At 36.8% G+C, this 12,216-nt stretch overlaps 1 protein-coding gene across 1 annotated transcript in view; it reads left to right on the top strand.

Moving 5' to 3' along the window:
* The window catches only part of prss12 (serine protease 12), a 78,211-nt gene that overhangs the window by 26,624 nt on the left and 39,371 nt on the right, over positions 1–12,216 (top strand). The window contains exons 6-7 of the mRNA XM_002934254.5: positions 324–465; positions 5,587–5,783. Of these exons, the coding sequence (XP_002934300.3) occupies positions 324–465; positions 5,587–5,783 (339 nt within the window). The remainder of the gene's footprint in view (positions 1–323; positions 466–5,586; positions 5,784–12,216) is intronic.

Raw genomic sequence — 12,216 nt, 5'->3', positions numbered from 1 at the left:
TTGGTATCTGAAAGCAATATTCTGCATTGATACTAGGGGTTATTTGACCTTTAACGTACCCTTGGCTTGAATTTCTGTAAATGTAATTTTACTTTACTACATACCCTCAAATAGCTTTTATTGGTTTACACAAATTTGCATGGATTAAGCAATTTATAAAAAGTATGCCATACATACTACATCATATATTATTATATCAATAAGTACATGGATAGTAATATAGCTGCCTGATTGAGGGATTTCACCATAATGTGCATTTTTATAAAATTACCAGTGGAAGAGAAATGTCATTCTGATGGAATGCTTTAATCTTATTCATCCAGATGGTGCAATTAGACTAGCAGGTGGGAAAGGTAGCCATGAAGGGCGTCTGGAAGTGTTCCACAAGGCACGGTGGGGAACTGTGTGTGATGATGGCTGGACAGATCTGAATACACAGGTGGTGTGTCGCCAACTTGGATACAAGTAAGATTAATTTTCTGTTAATCATGCAAAACATTATAATGAATGCATTTAAATACTATAATCTGGCCTTTCATAGTTCTTTGTCCTGTGTTCTCCCAAGGTATTTCTGTATTGATCAGAAATTGATGGGAAAATGAAGAATGCCTACCATGCTTATCATGCAGTAAATTTGTTTTAAATAATAATGAACAAATATGACTCATTTTGCAAAACAACAACAATCAAGGAAACACATCAAAGTCTATGGGCATTTTTTACCAGCAATTTCTGCACAAAATACGGGGATGTTTTTCCACACTGACTTTATCCGTGCAGAATACTTCACTGATGATTAAAAGCTTAACATGGCCACGAATCCATGCCTGGTGAAACCTTTCGCCCATCACTAGTTTTAAATGAAATGGTAAAAAAAAAGTCATTGAACATTACTGGGTTCCTTACAGTAATGGCACAATGGGCAATTTTTTGCAGTTTATCATCCCAGGTTTTTTGTTGCTCCAGGATTTTGTTTCTTCATGAGAAAGGGACAAAATACTAGATACTTTTCCCACAGAATGACTCTGCCTGGAATTAGACAACTTATCTACAAAAATCCCCAGATCCTTCTCAATTAAGGATACCCCCAACACACTACCATTCAGTAGATAGTTCGCGCTTATATTATTTCTACCAAAGTACATAACTTTGCACTTGTCAACATTGAACCTCATTTTCCATTTTGCTGCCCAATATTCCAATTTTGTCATATCGCTCTGCAAAGTGGCAGCATCCTGCATGGAACTTATAGTTTGGCACAATTTAGTATCATCATTTTTTTTAAAATTCAAGTTAATTTGATTTAGAAGAAAACTCTCGAAATCACAAACTCAGAAATTAATAAATAAGCCCATTAAAGACCATGAGGAGGGCGGGGGAAATGTGAGAAGTACAGAGACATCTAGGAAGTGCTGAATGGAAAGTATAGGTGTAGAGGTATAGAGATGGGGCAGGTAATACAGTATATGATTGACAGCTAAGATTTTTAAATAAACAGGTATTGATGCTTTTATAAAAAAATAAAATAAAAGGGGTTCATGTTTTATATGCAGAGGACTTTTATTATACGGCTTTTTACGTCTATGTGACAGGTCCCCTTTAAAGTTTACTACATCTTTGGCTTATTTTGTTTGCAGTAGTGTTGCCAGATTTCACACAGAGATCCACAGTGCAAGACAGAATATATTGGACTGCAACTCTGTGCTCCCTTAAAAGTACACTTTATTCAGTCCATTTAAAATCGCACAAAACTAGTACAATTAGCCTGCAGGAAGAAAAAGGGAGTTCATGGGCATTACCATTTAAAGATGAATAATTTTCTACATTTTTTGTTGTGCAGAATATTTTACTTCAATGCAGCACATCAGTAAGGCTGAAACCAAAGCAACTATCCTGCATGGCTCGCTAAAGTGTTATTGCTCTTGCATAGTATGAAGGAATGATATACAGTACAGGTATAGGATCCCTAATCCAGAAAGCTCAGAATTACAAAAAGCCCATCTGCTAAAAATTAATTTAAACATTAAATACACCCAATAGGTTTGTTTTGCCTCCAATAAGGATTAATTATATCTTAGTTTGGATCAAGTACAAGGTACTGTTTTATTATTACAGAGAAAAGGGAATCATTTTTAAAAATGTGATTTGCATAAAATAGAGTCTATGGGAGATGGACTTTCTGTAATTCTGAGTTTTCTGAGTAACAGGTTTCTGGATTACTGATCCTATACCTGTATATGTACAGTATATGATTACCATCATACTATGCAAAACTATGCATCATACTATGCAAGTAAGAGAGAGGCTTTCTGTTAATACTATGGTTTAATTGTCTCATTTCTAGAAACCCCATGCTTCCTTTATGGGGAACACATTTCTATATTGCTTGCACTACACATGGTCAATGAATAATAATCTCTGGAATGCTCCTGTTTGTTTGGGCAGAGAATTGCAGTAATAATAGAGAATTCTATTTTACTGGCAGCTTTCCTGGTGCTAATAAAGCAGGAGAACAACCAGATCAAATCAGAAATGTGTAATATGAATCTGATGATTGTTTGTGGATTGAATGGTACAGAATTCCTTTAGCTTATAAAACAATCAATTGTAAAGAAATCAAAGTACAGATGTTAGGTTTGTTATACATAGCATTTTAGTATTTACTGTATATGAATATGCACATTAATCTTTATATAGTACTTGCATACACAAAGCTGTATATATCTAACAATACATAATTACAACAGCTCAGAGGGACAGTCAGATAAATGATAAATATCTATAAACTATCTATTAATAACTATTAAGTACCAAGAGGCACAGGAAAGGCATCTGGTCCATGTTAGGCATAAAAGAAATAAGACCAAACTCACACACCCTGGCGCTTCAGGGTTAAAGTGCTTTGGTGCACAGTAATGGAGGGATCAGCACCCTCCTAATCCAAGTACAAAGCAACAGAATGCTGGCACATGAAGTACAAGCAGGGCAAGCCCTTGCAATTTATAGCAAAAGTGCAATGTTTCAGGGTGGACAATTGCTTGACAAAGGGGGTCCATCCTGAAACATTGTACTTCAGCATTAAATTGTAAGGGCTTGCCCTGCTTGTACTTCATGTGCCAGCGTTCTGTTCCCATGTAAAGCATATACATAACTGTAAGTTTGGTAGGTTACCCTCACGATTCTAATAATCAGTACCATTTCTAATAAAGCAAAATTATCACAAGGTAAATGAAGAAAAAATGGTTATCAATTAAGCAAACACCACTCACTTCTTTGGATCTAATTTAAATGGACACAATCACTTTTTATTTAAGAGCTGAAAGGTATATCATTCATTTAACATTATGGGGGGAATTTAATAAACCTCATTTTTTTCGGATTTAAATTTGTTTGAAACCACAAAAAACTAATTTCCACGAAAAATCTGAACTGAAAAAGCAACCACAACTTTTTCGACTTCTTTCAGATTTTCTTTCCTCAATGAAAGCAACATGTCAGTTTTTATCTTTTATGCTTTACTGATCTTTCAGTTCACTATCATAATAACATATTTCTCTCTAGCTAGCCATCTCCTTTCCTTTGATATTATGCTGTAGTTGGTATGATCCAAAAACACAACTTTAAAAATCACCAGTATCTCATTTACTATTATATGAATGGAAGAGATGTGGCGTTATAAAGAATAAGAATATTTTCCTTACCCTTACACACCCCCTTTCACAGAAACATCCTTATTGTGAATATCAGCTGCTTCTTTGAAAATCACTATTTTTTTTTCCTTTACTCCCTCCATAATGAATGAAACTGTGGAGGTTTTCAGGTCCTTTGCCGTATGCCTTAAAACGACACCACCCACGTTGTCTTCTTGTATATTCATCATAAACAATGTTGCCTTCACATCTCACATTCCTAGATTGGTGTCTGGAAGCCCACACTCGTAGACTTGTACATTCCCTGCATCTCTTGCCTTTCTATTTTATCTTATGTGTTAATTCATAGCTGAAGTATTTTTTACACCATAAACTGGATCTTTCCAACTGTTCCTGAACCATAAAAACCTCTTTGTTTTGCCAGGAAATGAATCACACAATGCAGGTCAGGCACCACAAATATACATACTACATGCCAGCAAGAGCCATAGACCAACTTATCCTATTAACTGAGGGGATCCCATATAAGATGTTGTTATTGAAATTATAAGTTTAACACTGTTTAAATATAGTTCAAATAAAGATTGTCTTGGAATATTCTTCCGCTATCTTTTGGAAAGGCTCCGGCTATCACAACCATCATGGGCTGTCTCAAAATACAGTTTTTTATCAGTATTTCTTAACATTAATATACTTTAACCTTAGCCAATTCATTAGTTAAGACTGAAAAAGAGATAGATAAGATAGAAAAAGAGATAAATAGATGATAGACAGACAAACAAACAAACAGGCAAATAGGAGTTGCAAAGGATTAAATGCATAAACACAAGGTTTCACACTTCATCTATAGTAGATAGATAGATTAGATAGCTAGATAGACAGACAGATAGATAGACAAATAGATAAGATAGAAAAACAGATAGGTGATAGACAGATAGATAGATAGACAGAGAGGAGTTACAAAGGATTCAATGCATAAACACAAGGCTTCAAACTTCAGCTTTTGTGGTTAAGACAGTAATTGTATTTAAAATATGCCGGGGCTGTAACACACTTTGTGGCCATAGTGTTTGTTTTAACATGGGGGAAATCCCCTACTGACAACTCATTTTAAAGATGTTGTCAATATAATAACTTACACAAGTGAAATGTTTAGGAGAAATAAGGAATAAACAGATTCCACAGCTTGCAAGCAAACTGAATCATAAACATTTTAGCATCTGGGAAAATATACAAAATGGCTTTCATCACGTAGGGAAAACTGGCAGACATGAAAAGTAACCCACAGAGCTTGCAACAAACAGGAAATAAACAAGAGCATGTGTTTTCAGACCGGTGGGTGACATAAGCAAACGACAACATAAACACTTCAGAAACTACATGCAGATACAAGGGATGGTTCTGGACATCTCAGTTGTGGTCAGATAAATTCGTTCAATACTATTTTTGTCTTTTCTGATAAACTGGAAAATATATATACATTGCAAAGTAATCTGGCTGTTGGTCGGTGATGTTTGCTCAGTATGTTACTGAAACTTTAATTGGCCCATAACTAAAACCAACCAATTCCTACTTAGGCTTTCCTCTCTTCTAATAAAGGCCCCTCTCCATGCTGTTTTGCAGTGCAGGATAGGATGGAGACTGGCAAAGAAACTCTGCTGTACATAACATCATATGGCTTATTTACCTCCGCAGCACTACTGGGCAACTTGTGATTCTCCCCTCAATGAGTTTTGCGTAAAACCACTTTCATTGAAGGTACTTGTGTCAAAATATAGTATAGTTGCACCTTTTGATCTGGTGGTAGTTCCAGGGTTCCCTTTGTGCACTGCGTCAATAAGTGTAATGCACTTGTGCCTAAATAATCAGGAGCAGATGTAACTCGCACACCAAACACTGGAAATGAATATACATTTATCTCTAATTCATTTCTTAGGAATGGAAAAATTCTGTTGGAAAACCACTATGCAGGCAGTGCTGGTGTGATCTGGTTGGATGACATAAGCTGCACAGGAAAGGAGTCCATGATAAGCCAGTGCTCTAGGAGAGACTGGGGGAAACATGACTGCAGCCACCAAGAGGATGTCCACATAGCTTGTCACCCAGACAATGAGACTCATCGGCCTCTTAGTGGTAAGTACATGAAAAACATTGTTTTGAGTAATTTAAGAAAGATCTAAGCCCTTTTGGAACTTGACCAAAAACACTACACTATTTAAACTATTTTTCATAATATCAGAAGTTGTTCACTGCACTGCGGAATATGTTGGCGCTTTATAAATAAATATTAATAATAATAATTATAATAACTGCTAATACACATTTATGAACGTGAGATGGGGGCACCCTCTGCGGTTCTGTTTGAGAAGAGGCTGGAGAAAATAGCAAAAGCTTAATTGACTGAGGCAGTAAGCATCTCCTGATATCTCTATGTACATAATATGACAAAAGCATTGAATTTAGCAGAGAAACATCCTGAGATGCTTCCTGCATCAGTACATGAAGCATTTGCAGTTCTGTCCAGTCCCTGTCCCAAAGGACCAGCAGGGGGAACTCTTGTTACACATTTATGCACAGCTGAACTCATGAAATCCAGAAGAAAACGAATAATATATTATGTAATCTGAAATAGCACTCTTAAAGTTTCAAAATTGTAAATAATGAACTATTTCAATAGAAATATAATTTTGTCTAAGTTTCGTGCAATTTTTTATTCTAAGGATGATAATTATTATTAAAGGAAGCATTACCACTAATGTTAAAAAATTACTGGTACTCACACTGCATTGTAATAGAAACAATGTATCGTCAATAACCATTTTATCTAAATTGATTATTAATTGCTATTTGTTATTACACAAACATATGCTCAAACATGATTTAGTTACTGTATAATGCCCGGTCTGACTTCACTGTTCTATATTGCACAAGACAACTTCAGTTAAAAACTACACAGCATGAAAACTGCTTAGCAATGTCTAAATATGGAATAAATAGAGAAATCAGATCTACTGGAATGTTTATTTATTTTTTTGCTTTCGCAACTGGTCTGGAGACTGACAGCCTTTTGTAAATAGTTGTGTTTATTAGATTTTAACTTCTGTGCTCTGTATATACATTGCTGCACAGTTGGACTGGTTTGTGGAGAGTAAATACATGCATTGCTGCAGTTTTGCTTAAATGCCAATCACTCTACACCAGGGCCAGAACTAGGGGTAGGCAGAAGAGGCACTTGGCTAGGGTGCAACGATTAGGGGAGCCAGGCAGGAACCTCTCGTTCCTACCCGTAGTCCACGCACCCCTGTTACTGCTTCCGCCGCTTGTCATTACGCGGTGGGGGCAATGACCCCCCCGCGCTTGACGGAACTGCGCATATGCGCTGAAGCACACACGAGGGGGGAAAGGTGCAGGGGTGAGGTAGCCGACCTGGTTGCCTAGGGCGCCTGGATGGCTTGGCCTGCCCCTGCTCTACACCCTGAATTACAGTCACTGTTTATTGCTTAGACCCATCCAATTTGATCAAGTCTCCCTAATGTAGGTCTCCCTAATGTATGCCTGAGTCTACAGATTCCCACGACTGAATATTCTACACTTTTAGATATAACCATATTCTGATTATGACTCTTGTTCTTTTCAAAAGAGCTGAGGGAACTGGTTATGTCTTGGTTTGTAGGACAGTTAGTAAATGTAAAAACGAATTTAAACAATTCCATTCCAGCACATAAAACAGACACATAACCAACAAAAACTTGCTTCAATTACAGGATGCCAGTTTGTCAAGTGCTACTTAAATGGGAACTTAAATGGGAAAACGTATTCAGGTTGTGTCTATGAGCACTTTTGCAATTTATATTCATTTTTTTTTTAAATATAATATATTTTTTCTGAGATATTCACATTTATAGACTAATAGCAGGCTTGAAGGGGTGGTTCGCCTATCGGTTAAATTTTAGAGTATCATAGGCCAGTTATATGCAACTTTTCAATTGGTCTTTGTTATTTATTTTTGATTTTTAAATTATTTGCTTTCTCCTTCTGACTCTTTCCAACTTTCAAATGGGGGTCACTGACACCAGCAGCCAAACAACAATTGCCCTGTTAGTTTTCATTATTTTTCTTTCTGTTTAGGTCCTCTCCTATACATATTGCTGTCTCTTATTCAAACTAATGCCTGGTTGCTAAGGTAATTTGTACCTTAGCAACCAGATAACTGCTGAACAAAAAGTGAAATAATAACAAAACCATAAATAATAAAAAATGATGACCAATTGCAAATTGTTTCAGTATATCACTCTCTACATTATACTAAAAGTTATGGAAGTCAGCAACTCTAGGGTTGAATCCAAGAAGTGCATAGACAGTTAGGGGCCTATTTGTTATGCTATGTAAAAAAAATTCATGGAAAAAAACGGTGTAAATATCTGTGTAAAATAAATGCCAAATTTATCAAGGAGTGTTTTATTTTACACGATTCAAATGCCCTATTTGACATAGTTATTTTATGCCGCTTTAGACTTTGTGTAAGCAAGTTGTGGTGGAAGTCAGTCTAAGAAAAAATGCATAAACATTTGTATAGACATTCTAGAGTGAAAAATATTTGGTTAGACTCAAGTCAGACAAACGATAAATGTATATATAGGTGGCCCATTTCATAAAGATGTTGCTCAAGCATTTACACAGTCACTTGGCCAAAGTGAGTGAATTAGGACAGATTATATATCATTGCAAGAAAACATTTATAATGCTGTTCTGACCTTTAACGTTTATGCTGAGCTCTAACCATCATAAAAATCATGCCATTGACATTTGCTTCAATAATGAATCTAGCAAAGTTTGCCTCATTAAGACAAAGCGGCCATTGCACGCAGATCTGGCTTGTGATAAGAATATAATTATGTTTGTTTAGCATCTGCACAGGCAGTGCCTAGGGATTTCTGTTAAACTACAACAGGGTAACCTAATGCTTTCCTGAAATTCTAAAGCAGGGTTCCTCAAGCTTTTTAAACAGGGGGCCAGTTCATGGTCCCTCAGACTTTTGGGGGGGGGGGCGGACTATAGTTTGAAAAAAAACAATACAAAAACATCAACGATTTCCCAAGGACACTGCACATATCTTATTTGTAGTGCAAAAAAAAACATTAAAGAGAGAAGTGTAAAGCACAGGGTCCAACCATACTGCAGAGCAGACACTAAGGGCCACAGATTTAGGTTTTAATTCATTAAATATATGACCACAATGTTGTTAGTAAATCAGCCCCAAATTATCAGACCTATGGATTACTCTAAGCTCTTTGCCAAGGGGTTTTTTTTCTAAACAAAGTTTTGTCCCAAGATCGTGAACATGATCCATGAATACCACAGGAGAAATAAGGCTCCGGTATTTTGAGACTTTATTATTGTAAACTTTAGGGAAGACCGATACTTGGCCATAGCCCAGAAATGGAGCAAATTCTAAATCTTAACAAAATCATTTTAGCTCTTTCTGGCTGTTCCTCATTGATGATGAGCGAATCTGTCCCATTTCGCTTTGCCATAAAATTTGCGAAACGGCAAGAAAATTCGTTTAACAGTGAAAAATTTGCTTAATGCATTTGTTGCACAATTTTTTTTTTTTGTCACCCGCGTCTTATTTGTCGCTCGCTTTTTTTGTCGTCTGGCGTTTTTTGACATGGCCGCGCCAATTTGAAGTGCGACAAATTTTTCACGGAAGTGTAGCGAAACAATTCACCAATGGCGAAATGTGGAAATTCGCTGCAAATCCATGCCTGGCGAAAAAATTCATTCATCACTATTCCTCATGACTAATCATAGTTCATGAGTAACAGCCAAAAAAAGAGCTAAAACACTGCAGTGCAATTAGTTAATTTGACTTTCTGTACCCACATCAGTGTTCTGCTCTGCCCCAGTCCTTGCTTAACATGATGACGTCACCACATTACGCAGCGTTACGTGGTCAATTCAGATTTTGGACTGGTGATGGATTGTATGTCTGAATTGCAATTTAGTATGATGACTATTATTCTGGTGTATAACTGGTTTTTACTTTTTGTGTTTTTTTTTAATTATTTGACTTTTAGCTGAGCTGCTCTCTAGTTTGGAATTTCAGCAATCTGGCCACTGGGGTAAAATGTAAGCTTGCAACCAGACAGTAGTCTGGATTAGAAAATGAAATATGTATAGGAGAGGGCTGAATAGAAAGATAAGTAATAAAAAGTAACAGTAAAATTACAGCCTCACACACACAGCAATTGTTATTTAGTTTCTGGGGTCAAGCGACCCCCACTTGAAGGCTGGAAAGAGGCAGAAAAGGAAGGCGAAGTATTCAAAAATGATAAAAACCAGAAAAGTTGCTAAGAACAAAACATTCTATAACAAACTAAAAGTTAACTTACAGTTGAACTACCTCTCTAGATTTAATTAAGTTACTACAGGTATGGATCCTGTCATCCAGATTGCTCAGAACCTGGGGTTTTCCTGATAAAGGATCTTTCCTAGTGATAAGTGAAAAAATTCACAGCGGAAAATAAAAAAATTACAGAAAAAAAAGCTTATTAGCTTCAATCAGGGTCGGACTGGGGGGTGCAGGGCCCACCGGGGCTCCCACCCCAGGGGCCCTGCAGGTGCCCCAGCCGCGTCCCCTAACCCCCCCAAGGGCCCCCCTAACCCCCCCGAAGGGCCCCCGCCTGACGTCCTCCCCGAGCGCGTATAAATTGAACGCGTCGGGGAGGAACAGTCAGTAGCGGGGAGCGCCGGCAAAGGTCGGACTGGGCCGCTGGGGCCCACCGGGATTTTTCCCGGTGTCCCGGCGGCCCAGTCCGACCCTGGCTTCAATGCATTTGCAGTGAGAAACATACTTGACAAAAATGTCCGTTGACTTTAATGCATTTGGAATGAGAACGACTTCAGTGCATTTTGCTAATGTTTTACTGTTTCACAAATTTTTTGCCAAAGTGAAACAGGATACATTTGCTCATCACTAGTCTTTCCATAATTTGGATCTCAATATCTTAGGCCTACTAAAAAAAAATCATTAAAATTTTATATAAACCCAATAGGGTTGTTTTGCCTCCAATAAAGATTAATTATATCTTAGTTAGGATCAAGTACTACTGTTCTATTGTTAATATTATCATTTTTAAAAATTCTATGGGAGATGGCTTTCCCATAATTTGGAGCTTTCTGGGAAACAGGTTTCTGAATAACAGATCCAATACTTGGAGGTGTTGTCAGAAACCTTATCATTTGGTTCCTTCTGAAACCACTCTTTGGTGCATTGAACCATGTTTTGGACAACAACCTTGGTGGGAGGATGTAAAAATAGATTGTCAGCTTTGCAGCATTGTATTGTATTTGAATATATATATATATTGTATTGAATTTCTTTATTTTGTTGTGATTGGATAGTTCTATAACATTCACTTTTGTTCACTTCTTTCAATTGCTCCAGAGAAGTTGAATTGCGTGTATATTAATTTCATTTGGCTTTCATTTAGGAAACCTAATCATGGGTGGATGGATTTGAAAGCTTACTTTACTAATGATGGTAGTTACGTGGGAGTAGGCTAGAAAGGCTGAAGGTAATAAAACATCTGTTAGGAGTTTAAGGAACCACAGTTCCCAAATGATTGACATCTCGTCATCAGACCCACAGGATTTACTGCCTGCCAGTTCTCTGCCTGACTGAGCATCTTCGATTGATTTACACAATTCAAGAACGCTGTCAAGCTTAACATAGTCAAAAACTGCCAGAAATCAGGGCACAATAAATATCATGCTTCATTTTTTTATTTATAGGCAGATATTCTTTATTTTGACATAGAAATTAATAGCATATACTGAACCAAACAGCATTACTTAACAGAAGACTGCATGTGCTCTTATTCCATATATGTTGATGCCATAACCAATAGATCTCAAAAAGTTTCCTATTTCCTGATTTTCAATTAAATTAGCTGTATAAGGACAACTAGCTGGATTCCTATTTTGCAGCAGACTGCAGCTGGCTCCGTAAAATAGAACAGTATTCCATTAGTGCAACAGATAAAAAATGCAGATGTCTTTTTTTTTAACATGTCTGCATTACTAGCGGTTTTGATTCAAGCAGGAATAATATCTTTAGCCCAGGGAATAATATAGGCAATAATTATGTGTGACTCTGATTGATAAGTCTCACTTGCTGAACCCGTCTATTCAATCAAAAAAAAAAAAATGCCTAATAATACAGTACATGAACTGGCTACAAAGATACAAACCATCTGTGCTACCCAAACCAGGTTCCTGTAATACGCACTATTTAATGTCCTTGAAAAACCAAAAGCCCTCATATTTCACAATTTCATTACCTCAATTTTCCTAGGACTGGTATCAGTTACAGAAGTTGGAGAATTAACTTCAACTGCAGGGTATTAGAAAACATATGTTTTTCCTATAGGCCTCCTATAAACTTTCCACATTATTACTGTGGTTTCCTTTTTTATGTAAGTATGTAAAAGTACTTTACTACTATGTTTTATATACATTCGAAGAATGAGATTTGAATTTGGTTTTGCATTCAGTTTTTTTATGT

Source organism: Xenopus tropicalis, chromosome 1 (assembly GCF_000004195.4).
Source record: "Xenopus tropicalis strain Nigerian chromosome 1, UCB_Xtro_10.0, whole genome shotgun sequence".
In the NCBI taxonomy this organism is placed as follows: Eukaryota; Metazoa; Chordata; class Amphibia; order Anura; family Pipidae; genus Xenopus; species Xenopus tropicalis.
Note: the sequence above shows the minus strand (reverse complement) of the source record. Positions and strands in the feature narration are given on the sequence as shown.